At 39.2% G+C, this 18,225-nt stretch overlaps 1 protein-coding gene across 2 annotated transcripts in view; it reads left to right on the top strand.

Moving 5' to 3' along the window:
* The window catches only part of LOC106088330 (semaphorin-2A), a 411,928-nt gene that overhangs the window by 159,356 nt on the left and 234,347 nt on the right, over positions 1–18,225 (top strand). Inside the window, exons 1-2 of one of the 2 annotated variants that reach the window (XM_059370111.1) lie at positions 1,009–1,111; positions 4,254–4,890. The exons of the other annotated variant lie outside the window; for it this stretch is intronic. Of the exons in view, the coding sequence (XP_059226094.1) occupies positions 4,713–4,890 (178 nt within the window). The 5' untranslated portion in view covers positions 1,009–1,111; positions 4,254–4,712. Of the gene's footprint in view, positions 1–1,008; positions 1,112–4,253; positions 4,891–18,225 lie in introns of those variants that run through there. 2 annotated transcript variants of the gene reach the window in all.

Below are 18,225 nucleotides of genomic sequence, written 5' to 3'. Positions count from 1 at the left end.
GAGTTGTCTTACAACGATGTCGACGACTATTCCTAACTTTCCAAATCCATTTTTGTTTTTTTTTTTTGGCCTATTCCAGAGAGTTTACATGGCACTTCATTATCGTACACATCGTGTGTATGTATTGATTACAGCTTTTGCCTAAATCCGTGCGAAGATTTTTTCTTTTCTTTGATTTTATTTTATTTGTCATACATTACTTCTCATTTCTTAACCTTATTTGTCATAGAACGTGTTTTTCAATATCTGTCAATTAATGATTACACATTTCTTTGTAAAAGGTAATCGATAGACGTAATTCATGGAAAAAAATCAAATAATTTTGATTTTTCAGCCATGACTGATGTTTAGGTTTATATGTGACAAACACACTTTTGTTTTCACCAATACTATTACAATGATTATACATCATACATCAGATGTACCATGTAAACTCTGCATTATGTTGTGGTACCCACAAAGAGAGTCACTTTCTGCACAAATAATGAGAACGGGGGAGTTCCCATCTTCATTTTTTTTTTCATTCTATTTCGTTATTCATATATGAAGTGTTCTTATAGCAATGAGAAAAATACAAAAATATTATTTCTATCGGATAATCGAGGTTCGACTGTACATATAACAACAGCATGCCTTTGGCCTGCTATTTTATTCAACCTCACTGTGCGAGTCGGCTTTGTTTTGTTTGTCAGCACCGAAGTGAACCGACCAACAAAGCAACACAAGAAACGAATGCCGTTGTATTGTTGTGGTGTTTTTGTTTAGTTACCGCTTCCCACGAAGATCTTGTGCTCTTTGACTCTCACTCTAATTCTCTCACTCCGGTCGTGATGCCAGGTCTCCCTATGTAACTGAGTGTGTTTGTTTGTTTGTGGCTATGATGCCCGTTCCATATGTATACAATTTTTGTGCCTTTTTTCTTTATAGTTCAGTGATCTACGCGATGTTGCCATAAAAGCACATAAAAAGAATTACCACCAAGTGCCTGTGCCCTTTTATTTAATTATAAAACAAAAGCGAAAAACAACAACACAGATCTTTAAATCTCAAAATTTTAAATGTTTGTGTATAATGTAAAAATAAAATTGTTGTGAATTTTATGTTCTATTGTGTGAGTTGTTGTGTCAATTTTCAGTGGAAACCAAAATTTAATTTAGTGAGAGGAGAAAAAAATAATCTTAGTTGCAATATTTTTTGTTATAAACAAAACTTCTATTGTATGAAGTCACATTAAATATGAAATTGAATTATCTTCAAAATATGCTGTGGATTATCTACTTTGTGTAAAGTGAAAACGTTTATTAAAAAAATTTCATCTTGTCTTTTTGGTCTTCCATCATGGTTTTTTGGCGTTGTATTCTATTTTGAGTGTATAACAATTTTCATAAGAAACAATTGAACTCTCTTTGTTTGGCCCAACTCCGAATAGGGTTGCCATACCTAAACATAAAATGTTACAAACGCTATGTGAAGTGTGAAATTTAGGAATATTGTAAATGGTATGCAAAAATCTTAATAAAATGAAATAAAGGACTATTTGCGTTCTATTCTTAGAAACTCGGATATATTGGATACAAATCCAGAGCAATATTGTCTGGGATCGATTTTTATGCTATTAGAAATGATAGAAGTGAACATTTTTGTGCTGTAAGCATGCTGAAGTCGAAAAGAGACTGCTCACTCGATCTATTCTTTAAGGCGTGAAACCCTTGGCTCTTAATTCGATTTTAGATTCGATTTAAAGTTCGTTTTAGAAACAACTAGCCGAACCGGGCTCGCTCCGCTGCGCCTTCTTTAACTCTCTAATATCTTTTTAGGGTGGGGACACTTCCCCTCAATGCGGATATCGAATTCGTGCCGTTGCAGCCTATGAACGCGTTTGAATCCTGGCGAGAACATCGAACAAAGCGGTGTTTATCCCCTCTTATCCCCCTCCCCGTTCTGACCCGCCTATAAAAAAAGGTCCCTTATCATTGAGTTTAAACTTGAATCGGAAAGCACTCATTGATGTGTGAGAATTTGCACCTTCCCAGTTCCTGGTGGTAATATTCTTCCTTAGGGTAATGTTCTCATTAGGGGAGGCATGACACCTCAGACATTTCGACTCAAATATGGATATCAAATTCGTGCTGCACTTCCAAATCCCTTTAATTTCAGCCCTATATTGCTAAGGCCGGTAAATATGAACCGTTTGGAGTGTGTTTTGGGACTGGGGCGGCCACCGGCACTTTTTACTGAAAATAGATATCAATTTCGTTCTTTATTTCCAACGGAAAAGAAGTTCAGTTTAGAGGAGTTTTGTGCTTGGGGGGCCGGTTGAGCAATTGGAACCAAATTTTAATACCATATTCGTTTTCTGGTCTCGAATACCTTTCATTTGATACCATTATTGTGCCCATTGGGCCACTTTCGGACATGGGTGGCGTTTTTGCGGTAAAGGGGGAGGGTCCGCCTCCAACCGATATCTAAAGATTGTATAGCCTATGTTTGCTTCCAGACAAATGTACACAATCTATGAAAATTTTAAGAAAATCGGTTCAGCCAAGTATCATATGGTCATAACGGGTCTAATGGCGTTTTTGAGGGGCGGCATGAGCTCCTATACTTCGATCTAATTTTATATGCCAAATTCGAAATCTACTCCCGAGTACCTTTCATTTGAGCCCCAAATTGAAATGAACGTACAATATGTCTGTTTGGGGTTGGGGCAGCCAGAGGAGTACTTAGACGCAAATTTTAATACCATATTCCGAACAATGATGATACCTATCATTTGATACCTATATTGTTCCGATAGGTCCAATTTTGATTTTGGGTTGTGTTTTTGGCATAAGGGAGACGGTCCGTCCCCCTTCCTATACCGAAAAATTATATAGCCTATGTTTCCTTCCAGACCATCCTACACAATATGCGAAAATTTCGAGAAAATCGGTTCTGCCGTTTTTCAGTTTATACGGAACAAACAAACCGAGTCCCATTTATTCGTAATTGGCTAATGTGCCCATTTTGGGCGTTCTAATGGGGGTGGGGTAACCCCCTATACTTCAACATGAATTTGTATGCCAGATTCGTTATCTACTCCCGCAAACTTTTCATTTGATACCCATATTGTCCTTATTGGTCGACTTTTGATTTTGGGTGGTGTTTTTGTGGTAACGGTAAAGCGTCCGCTCCCTTCCATTATCAATAAATTATAAAGCCTATTCCTACTTTCGAACCATATTCGTAATATACTCCCGAATACCTTTCATTTGAGTCCGATATTGTCATGCTCGTCAAATAAACCTATTTTATGGGGTTTTGGGACTGGGGCGGCCCCCTATGTACTTGGACCCAACATTTATTAAAAAATTCATATTCTCTTGAGTACCTTTCATTTGAATCTCATATTGTCCCGATTGGTCCACTTTCAATTTTGGGTAGTACTTTTGGGGTAAGGAGGAGGGTCCGCCCCCTCCCAATATCAAAAAATTATATAGTCTATGTTTCCTTCCAGACCGACCTACAAAATCTGTGGGACTCATTTTAGTCCCATATTGTCGTGATTGGTGTATATATATATTTGGTAGGTTTTGGAGTGGGGCGCCCCCCCCCCCCCCCTTAGGTACCCCACCCGAAATTTGGATACCAAATTTTTATTTTAAGGGTACTATATAAGAGCATACAAAATTTCGCTTAAATCGCACCACCCATCTCCGAGATCTGGCGTTTCTGAAAATTAGGGTAAGGGGGAGTATCCGCCCCCCCTCCAGATATCAAAAAATGTAGTGCCCTATTTTCACCATGGGATCATTATGCACCATCTGTGAAAATTTCAAGAAAATCGGTTCAGCCGTTTCTGAGTCTATAAGGAACACACAAACAAACAAACAAACACAAAGAAGTTTTAACTTCCGTTGATCATAATAATATGCCCAAATGTTACCCAATTGTTGTTTACAAAAACCCCCATTGTACATGGCAACCCTACAAGCCCTCACAAAGAGTATCTCACTGAAATGGTAAACATTGAGGTTATTAAAAAAATACCAAACTATGAACCGGTTTCCGCAATTTGTATTTTCTTTCACTCCAATGGATAAAACAACAGAACGCAGCCAATTCACATTCACAAAAAGCATTGAATAAATAAATACTCAATAATAAAAATAAAAATACAAAAAAAAAAAAAATACCAAACACCATAAACAAATTGGCAATACATTAAAGGTAATAATTTTTCGAAATTGCTTTCAAATTCATTGTTTTTATAGCACTTCTGTTAGTCGGTGATTAAAATCCATTAATAAAATATATATCATACCTACGTGTAATTGCTGTAAAATTGTCCCAATAAAAAATTCACCAATAAGAAAAAACAACAACACCAAACCCACAAATAATCAAGCAGTGCAACAAAATAAACCACCGGAATACAAAAAGAAAAAAAAACACAAAAATCAATTGAAAAACCTATTATCGCAGATCACGTATCCTCATGAAGTGTTGGGAAAACAAGTGAAACGAATTAAATCGCCATAAAACGCGCTCGCGCCCCCAAAACAAAAATCTTTTGGTATTAACGCGCGCCGCACAACAGCAACCTCAATAATCCAATTGAGGTTGTGGTCGGATATTACTCCTACTGTCACTCACTCGTTCGCTGGGCCCACTCCACAGTGTTCCTTCGTCCCAATTACATCCTGTAGCAGTGGTCCAACACGTTCCGCGTCATGACGGAACAACGCCAACAATCACCCATGACCATAGCAGTCCTCTCGCTGGCCCTGGTGTTGACATTGTGTGCGAAAAGCATATCCTGCGATTATGAAAATACATGGAATTTTTACAACGAACAACCATGTTGCGGTGGCACTGACAACGCCAACTATGTCACCAAACACAGACGAGGTAATTATGCATTAGAATATTTTAAATAAATAAATAAACAACTGACAATAAATGTTAGCCAGGAAACCCAAACAAAATTTAATGCTGTGAGGAAATTTGTTAAATTTCTTGCAACAATGGCTATGGCAACTTTTCATACAGCTAAAGCTGCTGTGACACGATGTCACAAAAGTTCGAAAAGTACTTCTAATTATTGTAGGTCGGTTGGGCTTGTAAATGGTCTACATGGGATTGGCCATATAGACCGATCTCCCGACTCTCGACTTCTTGAGCCTCTAGGGGGGCACACTGATAGGAAAAAAGTGTTGCAAAATCATGTGCCAACGTTGTCATTATCATGCACGGGCGTTGTTGGTAATATTGTCAACAAGCGTGGATGATTTTGTGAACACGCGTTGTTGATTCATGCACTAACCGTTGTGAACATCATCCCTTCGAAATGTGTATGTATATCAACCTTAAAACAAGTAAAAGTGTGCTAAGTTCGGCCAGGTCGAATCTTATTTACTCTCTACCATGGATCGCATTTGCCGAATTCTTTTCCCGGCATCTCTTCTTAGGCAACAAAAGGATAAAAGAAAAGATTTGAGAGCGATATTAAGATATGGTCCGTTTCGGACCACAATTAAATTATATGTTGGAGACCTGTGTAAAATGTCAGCCAATTCGAATAAGAATTGCGCCCTTTGGGGACTCAAGTAGTAAAATAGAGAGATCGATTTATATGGGAGCTGCATCAGGCTATAGACAGATTCAGACCAGAATAAATACGAATGTTGATGGTCATGAGAGGATCCGTCGTACAAAATTTCATTCAAATCGGATAAGAATTGCGCCCTCTAAAAGCTCAAGAAGTCAAGTCCCATATCGGTTTATATGACAACTATATCAGGTTATGGACCGATTGGAACCTTACTCGGCACAGTTGTTAGATATCATAGCAAAATACTTCGTGCAAAATTTCATTCCAATCGGATAAGAATTGCGCCCTCTAGAGGCTCAAAAAGTCAAGACCCAAGATCGGTTAATATGGCAGCTATATCAGGTTATGGACCGATTTGAATCATACTTGATACAGTTGTTGGATATCATACCAAAACACGTCGTACATAATTTCATTCCAATCGGTTAAGAATTGCGCCCTCTAGAGCGTCCTCTAGAGGCTCAAGAAGTCAAGACCCAAGATCGGTTTATATGGCAGCTATATCAAAACATTGACCGATTTGAACTTTACTTGGCACATTTGTTACATATCATAACAAAATACTTCGTGCAAGATTTCATTCCAATCGGATAGGAATTGCGCCCTCTAGAGGCTCAAGAAGTCAAGACCCAAGATCGGTTTATATGGCAGCTATATCAAAACATTTACCGATTTGAACCTTACTTGGCATATTTGTTACATATCATAACAAAATACGTCATGCAAAATTTCATTCCAATCGGATAAGAATTGCGCCCTCTAGAGGCTCAAGAAGTCAAGATCCAAGATCGGTTTATATGGGAGCTATATTAGGTTATGGACCGATTTGAACCATACCTGACACAGTTGTTGGATCATACCAAAACACTTCGTGCAAAATTTCATTCCAATCGGATAAGAATTGCGCCCTCTAGAGGCTCAAGAAGTCAAGAACCAAGATTGGTTTATATAGCAGCTATATCAGGTTATAGACCAATTCAGACCATAATAAACACGAATGTTGATGGTCATGAGAGGATCCGTCGTACAAAATTGCAGGCAAATCGGAAAGGAATTGCGCCCTCTAAAAGCTTAAGAAGTCAAGTCCCCATATCGGTTTATATGACAACTATATCAGTTTATGGACCGATTTGAAACTTACTCGGCACAGTTGTTAGATATAATAACAAAATACTTCATGCAAAATTTTATTCCAATCGGATAGGAATTGCGCCCTCTAAAAGCTCAAGAAGTCAAGCCCCCATATCGGTTTATAAGGCAGCTACATCAGGTTATGGACCGATTTGAACCATACTTGACACAGTTGCTACATATCATAAGAAAATAATTCGTGCAACATTTCATTCCAATTGGATAAAAATTGCGCCCTCTAGAGGCTTAAAAGAAGTCAAGACCCTAGATAGGTTTATATGGCAGCTATATCAAAATATGGACCGATATGGCCCATTTACAATCCCAACCGACCCACACTAATATGAAGTATTTGTGCAAAATTTCAAGCGGCTAACTTTACTGTTTCGAAAGTCAGCGTGCTTTCGACAGACAGACGGACGGACGGAAGGACGGACGGAAGGACGGACGGAAGGACGGACGGAAGGACGGACGGAAGGACGGACAGAAGGACGGACGGACGGACAGACGGAAGGACATGGCTGCTAGATCGACATAAAATGTCACGACGATCAGGAATATATATGCTTTATGGGGTCTCAGACGAATATTTCGAGAAGTTATTGTACAAACAGAATGACGAATATAGTATACCCTATCCTATGGTGGAGGGTATAATGACTCTTACAACCTTGTATGTGTATAGCCGGCCGTGGTTCAATATGGTAAGGCTATTGTAAACACACAATGGGATTGATTGAATGCAGCTTCAATACTCATCGGCACACAAAATCTTTTTGTAGTCATTTGAATAAACTATGCACTAAAGGTTGTTAGAATGTGAACGGCTGTGGACGTTTTGTTGAACATAACTGTTGTTGATTTATAAATATTTGTTGTCGATTTAATAACATCTAAATGTTGATTCACTTTTATGAAGGAACTAGCTGACCCGGGCACACTCCGCTGCGCCTTCTTTTACTTTATATGGAACAAAAGTTTGCTTGGAATATTTATTTTCGACAATTAAAGATCTTTTAGTGAAATACCATGCTACGAAAATAGTATCGCTTGACTAACAGTTTAACAATATGAGTGCCTTTATCTGAATCCCATATGACCTTTATTGTTCTACGAATTTAAGGATGAGTATAAGGATGAGGATTAGTTTACAGGATGAGGCGACCCCAAACACATGACCCCAAAATAGGTTATCTAATTCGTTTTCTAATCTTAAATACCTTTCATTTGGGCCACAAATTGGCATGTTCGAAAAATTTTTTCTCATTAGGGGTGTTTTGGGAAAGGAGTGATGCCCTAAATACATGGTACTACATTGGATATCAAATTCGTATTCTACTCCCAAATATCTTTATTTGAGCTCAATATTGCAATGTTCAATAAAAAAATGCTGTTTGTGGGGTATTTTGGGAAAGGGGTAGACCCCCAGAAAATTGGTCCAGAAAATGGGTATCAATTCATGCTCTACCCCCCAATACCTTTTATTTAAGCTTTCTTTTTATTAAGTCTATTCATGATGAAATGTCAAAGCATACTGAGCATCTTTCTCTTTGACACCATGTCTGAAATCCCACGTGATCTGTCAAATACTAATGCATGAAAATCCTAACCTCAAAAAAATCACCCTTTATATCATTTATTTGAACCCCATATTGTCATTGCCCTCAAAATTGGATATCAAATTTGTTTTCTAATCTTATTTAAACTCCTCATTGGAAAAGTCAGCAAGTATGTCCGTTTTGAGGTTATTGGCCCTATAAACTATGAATATTTAGTTCCACTCTCTTTAAGACCCAAATTGTCTTGGTGAGCAAATACGTCCTATGTGGGGGTTTTTATGGTGGTTGGACGTCCGCTAGACAGTTGGCCCCTAATGTTGATATCAGATACGTGGTCTACTCCCACATACCTTTAATTTGAGCCCCATATTTCCATAGTCGGCAAACATGACCGGCTTGGGGGGTGTTTTGGGGGATGGGCGGCCACTCAGTGAGTTGGCCTTGAAAATATATATCGGATTCGTGCTCCACTTTAAAATCCCTCTTATTTAGGCCTCATATTGCAATAGTCAGAAAATACTTACTATTTGGGTGGTGTTGTGGAGGTGGGGTGGCCCCATAGACACTTTTCCCAAATATTGATATCAGATTCGTGCTTCACTCCCAAAGATTTCAATTGATCCCATATTGCTATGGTCGTAAATTTGTCCCCTTTGGGGGTGTTTTTGGTGACAGGCGGCCCCCAAAACACTTGGTCCCATATTTGGATATGAGATTCGTATTCTACATTCAAATACCGTTTATTTAAGCCCAATATTCCCATGGTCAGTGAATAAGTCCTGTTTGGGGGGTGTTTTGGGAAAGGGGTGGACCCACAGAAACGTGGTCCCACATTTGAATATCAGATTCGTATTCTACTCGTAAATACCTTTCATTTGAGTACCATATTGCCATGGTCGGTAAATATGTCCGATTTAGGAGTATTTAGGAGCTTGGGGTGGTCCCCTTAGCCCTTGGTCCGACAATTAGATATCAGATACGTTTTCTTATTCTAAATACCTTTCATTTGAGTCCCATATTGTGGTGATTGTTCTAAATATATGTTTGGTGGGTTTTAGGGTGGGGCAGCCCCCCTAGGTACCCCATCCGAAATTTGGATACCAAATTTTTATTTTTAGGGTACTATATGAGAGCAAACAAAATTTCGCTTAAATCGCACCACCCATCTCCGAGATTTGGCGTTTCTGAAAATTAGGGTAAGGGGGAGGGTCCGCTCCCCCTTCAGATAGCAAAAAATGTAGTACCCTATTTTCGCCACGGGATCATTATGCATCATCTGTGAAAATTCAAAAAAATCGGTTCAGCCGTTTCTGAGTCTATAAGGAACACACAAACATACAAACAAACACAAATTGATTTTTATATACAAGATGTGGCCACTGTGTCAACGCCGTGCTTAATTTTTTTCTATGGGTGCACATCTCTTATCCGACTTGGTTGAAATTTTGTATGAGGTGTTTTGTTATAACTTGCAATAACTTTGCCAAGCATGGTCTGCATCGGTCCATAGCCTGATAAAGATGCTATATAAACCGGTCGCTAGATTTGGCTTCTTGAGCTTCTGGCTAAAATGTTGCATGATGACTTCTACTATGGTCTCCTTCATCCATCCTAAGTATGGTTCGAATCAGTCCACATTGTTGTTGCAGTAGAGTGATGTACCCTGGGGCGGCAGCCCTTGCCTACAGGACTTCATCGACTCAATCACGTACGTACAACCGTACGGTTTAGACGGTTACCCCTTAGATGCATTATGAGCTGCTGCTGTCGAAGTACCTTTTGAGTTCCGTCCCCTCGCTGGCGTACACCTAGAGCCCAATCCGAAAAGATGACTCTCGACGCCTTTATGTTTTGATAGGGACAGGGTGTTCTGTTTTGATAGGGACAGGGGGTTTTTCAGTATCCTGCAATCCGCCGAGTCGTCTTCTGTTTCCCCAACCCCACAGCTTCATTGCACTTTCAGTTTGAACTTGAATCGGTAGGATACAACTTCTGCAGACTTTTTGAGGTCTGCGAGGCAGTCGGAATTTAGTACGAATACTGCATGTCTCCGGTGCCCATCAGCCTCATCCAGTCTACCGATTTTCCTGTCAGTGGTTGAAAGATTGGGATTACAATCCCTTAGTCTCTCAAATATGGATTCAGGATCTGAGGGAATAATCCTTGGTGTCCAAGCCCTTTCCTTCCTTCCTCCTTATATGCATCATTAGCTGCTGCTGTCGAAGTACCTTTTGAGTTCCATTTCCCGCTGGCGTACACCTAGAGTCCAATCCAAAAAGATGACTCTCGACTTCGCCTTTCCGTTCTGTTTTGATAGGGGCAGGGGGTTTTTCAGTATCCTGCAATCCGCCGAGTCGTCTCCTGATACCCCAACCCCACAGCTCCATTGCACCTTCAGTTTGAACCCCATCTTATGGTGGAGGGTATAATGACTCTTACAGCCTTGTATGTGTATAGCCGGCCGTGGTGCAATGTGGTAAGGCGTTTGTAAACACACACAATGGGATTGATAGAATGCAGGTTCAATATTCATCGGCACACAAAATCTTTTTGTAGTGATTTAAATAAGCTGTGCTGCTAGAGGTTGTTAGAATGTGAACGGCTGTGGACGTTTTGTTGAACATAACTGTTGTTGATTTACAAATATTTGTTGTCGATTTAATAACATCTGAGTGTTGATTTACTTTTATGAAAGTATGTGCACAATTCTTCTCCGATTTGGCTGAAATTTTATATGAGGTGTTTTGTTATAACTTTCAGCAACTATGCCAAGTATGGTCTGCATCGGTCCATAGCCTGATAAAGATGCTAATATAAACCGGTCGCTTGATTTGGCTTCTTAAGCTTCTGGCTAAAATCTTGCATGATGACTTCTACTATGGTCTCCAACATCAAACCTAAGTATGGTTCGAATCAGTCCACATTGTTGTTGCAGTAGTGTGATGTACCCTGGGGCGGCAGCCCTTGCCTTCAGTACTTCATCGGTTCAATCACGTTACGTACAACCGTACGGTTTAGACGATTCCTTCTTTGATGCATTATGAGCTGCTGCTGTCGAGGTACCTTTCGAGTTCCGTCCCCCGCTGGCGTACACCTAGAGCCCAATCCAAAAAGATGACTCTCGACTTTGCCTTTCCGTTCTGTTTCGATAAGGGTTCAGTTTGAACTTGAATCGGTAGGATACAACTTCTTCAGACTTTTTGAGGTCTGCGAGATAGTCGTTATTTAGTACGAATACTGTATATCTCCGGTGCCCATTAGCCTCATAGAGTCTTCAGATTTTCCTGTCAGTGGTTGAAAGATTGGGTTTTATAATCCTTTAGTCTCTCAAATATGGACTCAGGATCTGAGGGAATAATCCTTGGTGTCCAAGCCATTTCCTTAAAATTTCGTTCTATTTTGATGATTGTTGTGCATTTCCTTAAATCACTTCTCCTGAGTACTGCATGATGATAGTTTGCTAGCACAAGGACACCTACCGCCCGGATCATCCTTCCTCACCACACCAACACCCTTTTATTTATTGTTTTAATATCATAATTGTTTTTCCTTTGTCTTTTTTGGAGCTTTTTAACCATAAATAATATTAATTTCAGTCATTCTTTTTCATGCATACACACACATTTTTGTTGTACATTTTTCCATTTACTTGAATGCAGATGATGATGATGATGATGACACATGCTTTGGGTCACAAGAGTGTCGGGCAATGTGTAAATGTATATTAAACAAGTAAAAGCGTGCTAAGTTCGGCCGGGCCGAATCTTATATACCCTCCACCTTGGATCGCATTTGTCGAGTTTTTTCCCGTCATCTCTTCTTAGGCAAAGAAGGATATAAGAAAAGATTTGCTCTGCTATTAGAGCGATATCAAGAGATGGTCCGGTTCGGACCACAATTAAATTATATGTTGGAGACCTGTGTAAAATTTCAGCCAATTCGAATAAGAATTGCGCCCATAGAGAGTAGGATTTATATGGGAGCTGTTTCGGGCTATAGACCGATTCAGACCATAATAAACACGTTTGTTGGTGGTCATGAGAGGATCCGTTGTACAAAATTTCAAGCAAATCGGATAATAATTGCGACCTCTAGGGATCAAGAAGTCAAGATCCCAGATCGGTTTATATGGCAGCTATATCAGGTTATGGACCGATTTAAACCGTACTTGGCACAGTTGTTGGATGTCATAACGAAATACTTCGTGCAAAAATTTATTCACATCTAGAGGCTCAAGAAGTCAAGACCCAAGATCGGTTTATATGGCAGCTATATCAGCTTATAGATCGATTTGAACCATACGTGGCACAGTTGTTGGGTATCATAACAAAATACTTCGTGCAAAATTCCATTCCAATCGGATAAGAATTGCGCCCTCTAGAGGCTCAAAAAGTCAAGATCCCAGATCGGTTTATATGGCAGCTATATCAGGTTATGAACCGATTTGAACCATACTTGGCACAGTTGTTGGATATCATAAAAAAACACGTCGTGCATAATTTCATTTCAATCGGATAAGAATTGCGCACTCTAGAGGCTCAAGAAGTCAAGACCCGAAATCGGTTTATATGGCAGCTATATCAGGTTATAGACCGATTTGAACCATACTTGGCACAGTTATTGGATATAATAGCAAAACACGTCGTGCAAAATTTCATTTAAATCGGATAAGAATTGCGCACTCTAAAGGCTCAAGAAGTCAAGACCCAAGATCGGTTTATATGGCAGCTATATCAGGTTATAGACCGATTTGAACCATACTTGGCACAGTTATTGTACATCATAACAAAACACGTCGTGCAAAATTTCATTCCAATCGGATAAGAATTGCGCACTCTAGAGGCTCAAGAAGTCAAGACCCAAGATCGGTTTATATGGCAGCTATATCAAAACATGGACCGATATGGCCCATTTTCAATACCAACCGACCTACACTAATAAGAAGTATTTGTGCAAAATTTCAAGCGGCTAGCTTTACTCCTTCGGAAGTTAGCGTGCTTTCGACAGACAGACGGACGGACGGACGGACGGACGGACAGACGGACGGACGGACGGACGGACGGACAGACGGACGGACATGGCTAGATCGACATAAAATGTCGCGACGATCAAGAATATATATACTTTATAGGGTCTCAGACGAATATTTCGAGTAGTTACAAACAGAATGACGAAATTAGTATACCCCCCATCTTATGGTGGAGGGTATAAAAATAAAATGCCAAAGCCATTCCATGTAATTTTAAAGCAAGAATATGTACATTGTGCGAAAGGAATTTCCACATGAATATAAAGTTGTGCATTATTGCAGTTTGTCCTGTTACACGTGACTGCATGCATACCTGGTGCGTGCAGGCGTATTCAATCATTGTGGCTCAGATTTAAATTTACGATCAGATTTTTTTTTTTGGTTGCATTTCATACCTTGTTATCGATTATTTTCTTAATTTATTAGCTCATTACATGGCGGTGTGTAAGTGCATTGTGGCTGTGACTCTCTGTGATACTCCTCGGGAAATTATTATTACATTCTCTTTTAATTTGGACATTTTCCGGGGCAATATTAATTGTTGCACACAATGATGCCGTTGATGATGATGATGATGATCAGGTTCCCACATAATTTTATTCGTTAGGGTTGCTTCTTTCGCTAGGCTCTGTATGCTCATTAATTATGAAATGAAATTTTCAAAGGAGGAATATCGACTTTATATATATTTTTTAAATTATGAAATGAAACAGTTGGTGTGGGAGAGGAATTGCAATAATTATTCCATACACTTAAAAAAAATTGTTTGCTTGAAATATTTTAAGTTAAGGAAAAGAATAAACCTTGAAGACTGATTGACTAGCCTTAGGGAAATATGTTCGCTCTGTATCATCTTTTCGTTCAAAGCTGCGGCATAGAGGAACACAAAGGTAATTGGCATTCCAAAGAAGTAAATTTGTGTTACGAGCAATTCTTGCCTGTTTGCGCTGTATTATTTGAGAATAGCACTGCAAGGAACTAATAAAAGTTATACAAGTGTTTGCTGTTGTTAAAACGCTTTGACTGGCATGGTGGATCCCGATTTCTGATACGCCATGTATCTTCATCAACACCTTTGTCAAATTGATAAAGGTGCTCTACATACCCAACTACTATTGAGTACGGTGTAGAGCACGCAAAGTGTTCTGACAACACCACACATTTGCTTAACTTTTATAAGTTCTTTGCTATGCTATTCTTTGAATAGAAAGCAAATTGCAAATGCAAAATTTGCCCATGAACATCCCTCTAAGGAACAGGAGCAAGCTTCTCACATATCAATAAGTGCAGTCCGATTCAAGTTTAAGCTCATTGATAAGGGGCCTCCTTTTTAAAGCCGAGTCCGAACGGCGTGCCCCAGTGCCTCTTTGGAGAGAAGTTTTACATGGTATATTATTTCACAAATGTTGCCAGCATTAGGAGGGGAAAACCACAGCTGAAAATTTTTTCTGATGGTCTCGCCAGGACTCGAACCCAGGTGTTCCGCGTCAAAGGCTGACATGATTACCTTTGCCTTGAATAGAAAGCATTGAGTTTAAATGATCTCGAGATGGAATTTCTCGAAAAATCACGTAAAAATTCTTGTTCCATAAAGTTGTTATTCTTAATGTGGAAAACTTTGATATATTGGTTGCCCAAAAAGTAATTGCGGATTTTTTAAAAGAAAGTAAATGCATTTTTAATAAAACTTAGAATGAACTTTAATCAATTATACTTTTTTTACACTTTTTTCTAAAGCAAGCTAAAAGTAACAGCTGATAACTGACAGAAGAAAGAATTCAATTACAGAGTCACAAGCTGTGAAAATATTTGTCAACGCCGACTATATGAAAAATCCGCAATTACTTTTTGGGCAACCCAATATGTCTCATGGCGAAGCTTCCTAGGGATGGATCGCCTGTCTCGAACAAAGCACGCCAGAAGCTTGAGCAAGTCCACTGAAATGTCCTATTAAAATGCAAGCTGTTCTTGCGAGCACGGTGGTACCTTCTTTCTTCGGAGAGAAGACAGGAAATTGAACTTCATATTAAAATTTTGAATTCTTAAGCCGGTTGCACCGCTGTTGTCAGATCGAATATGATATGTGACTTTGTGGTGTGGTGAACGGCATTTCAACAATCCATCCATTGTTTAATACTCATACAGCTAAACGTAGCATTGTAAAGCGTTGGCTAGACTCAAATATCTGCTATGTCATCTTATTAAAATTTACAAATCCAAAAATTTTTTTTCAGTGTACAGAAACATGTCTCTTACAACATTATGCATTAAAATCAATTAATCTTAACCTCCAGGTAGACTTCAGATTTTTACATAACATGCTTTAAGAATATGAATTTTTATAATAATACGAAAATACTGCAGTCTTCCATATATAAATACATATAAAAGAGTAGTGTTACTGACTGATATTAGCCGAGAGGAAATGGCTGAAGCTATAAACTTGAAATTTTGCTTAAAGGTCACTCTTGGTACGAAGATGCGAGATAAGGCTGGAGTTTTTAAAATTCGAACTAGAACATATTAAAATTAGTAAATTACATATTTGACAAAGCATTGGTATTGTCTTTCACTTAATAGTGAATTCACTTATGCTAATCCAAAGTCATATTACAACAACAGTAATTAGATAAAAATACAGGAGAACACTGTGTGTACTAATAGAAAAATCATTATTGATTTGGAAGCCCCCACATAAAGAGTGGCATAATATGAGAGCACTAGGTTGGAGTATGAGACCTGAAAGTTTGATGTGAGATAAATAGAGATCACTATTTGGGACTGTTGCGGTACAGTGGAATATTGTAGTGGTTGCTGGTATTTTTATACCCACCACGGAAGGATGGGGGTATGGAAATATCCATTTCCGACCCTATAAAGTACATATATTCTTGATCTGCGGAAAAATCTAAGACGATCTAGCCATGTCCGTCCGTCAGTCTGTTGAAATCACACTACAGTCTTTAACAAGTAAAAGCGTGCTAAGTTCGGCCGGGCCGACTCTTATATACCCTCCACCATGGATCGCATTTGTCGAGTTCTTTTCCCGGCATCTCTTCTTAGGCAAAACAGGATATAAGGAAAGATTTGCTCTGCTATTAGAGCGATATCAAGATATGGTCCGGTTTGGACCACAATTAAATTATATGTTGAAGACCGGTGTAAAATGTCAGCCAATTCGAATAAGAATTGCGCCCTTTTGGGGGCTCAAGAAGTAAAACAGAGAGATCGATTTATATGGGAGCTGTATCGGGCTATAGACCGATTCAGACCATAATACACACGTATGTTGATGGTCATGAGAGAATCCGTCGTACAAAATTTCAGGCAAATCGGATAATAATTGCGCACCCTAGAGGCTCAAGAAGTCAAAACCCAAGGTCGGTTTATATGGCAGCTATATCAGGTTATGAACCGATTTGAGCCTTATTTAACACAGTTGTTGAAAGTAAAAATAAAATACGTCGTGCAAAATTTCAGCCAAATCCGATAGGAATTGCGCCCTCTAGAGGCTCAAGAAGTCAAGACCCAAGATCGGTTTATATGGCAGCTATATCAGGTTATGAACCGATTTGAACCATACTTGGCACAATTGTTGGATATCATACCAAAACACGTCGTGCAAAATTTCTTTCCAATCGGATAAGAATTGCGCACTCTAGAGGCTCATGAAGTCAAGACCCAAGATCGGTTTATATGACAGCTATATCAGGTTATGGACCCATTTCAACCATACTTGGCACATTTGTTGAATATCATAACAAAACACGTCTTGCAAAATTTCATTCCAATCGGATAAGAATTGCGCCCTCTAGAGGCTCAAGAAGTCAAGACCCATGATTGGTTTATATGGCAGCTATATCAAAACATGGACCGATATGGCCCATTTACAATACCAACTGACCTACACTAATAGGAAGTATTTGTGCAAAATTTCAAGCGGCTAGCTTTACTCGTTCGGAAGTTAGCGTGCTTTCGACAGACAGACGGACGGACGGACAGACGGACGGACATGACTAGATCGACATAAAATGTCGCGACGATCAAGAATATATATACATTATGGGTCTCAGACGAATATTTCGAGTAGTTACAAACAAAATGACGAAATTAGTATACCCCCCATCCTATGGTGGAGGGTATAAAAATAGAGATATTGAGCTGAAATTTTGTACAGATTTTTTTTTTTGCCCATAAGCAGGTTAAGTTCGAAGATGGGCTATATCGGACAATATCTTGATATGACCCCCATATATACCGATCCGCTGATTTAGGGTATTAGGCCCATAAAAGCCACATTTATTATCCGATTTTAATTAAATTTAAGACAATGCGTTGTGTAAGGCCCTTCGATATCCATTTTCAATTTGGCTTAGATCGATCCAGATTTGGATGTAGCTGCCATATATACCGATCCGCTGATTTAGGGTATTAGGTCCATAAAAATCACATTTATTATCCGATTTTGCCGGAAATTGGGACCGTGAGTTGTGTTAGGCCCTTCGACATCCATCTTCAATTTGGCTCAGATTGGTGCAGATTTGAATATAGCTGTCATATTGACCGACCTCTCGAGTTAAGGGTTTGGGCCCATAAGAGGTGCATTTATTGTCCGATGTCGCCGAAATTTGGGTCAGTGAGTTGGTGAGTTGGTAGGCCCTTCGACATCCTTCTTCAATGTGTCCCAGATTGGTGCAGATTTGAATATAGCTGCCATATAGACCGATCTCTCGATTCAAGGTTTTGGGTCCATAAAAGGCTCATTGATAGTCCGATGTCGCCGAAATTTGGGACAGTGAGTTGCACTTCGACATCCTTCTTCGATTTGGCTTAGATCGGTGCAGATTTGAATATAGCTGCCATATAGACCGATCTCTCGATTTAGGGTTTTTTGGCCAATAAAAGGCGCATTT

The sequence above is a fragment of the Stomoxys calcitrans genome, chromosome 5, assembly GCF_963082655.1.
Source record: "Stomoxys calcitrans chromosome 5, idStoCalc2.1, whole genome shotgun sequence".
NCBI lineage: Eukaryota > Metazoa > Arthropoda > Insecta > Diptera > Muscidae > Stomoxys > Stomoxys calcitrans.
This window is presented reverse-complemented; position numbering and strand designations above follow the sequence as displayed.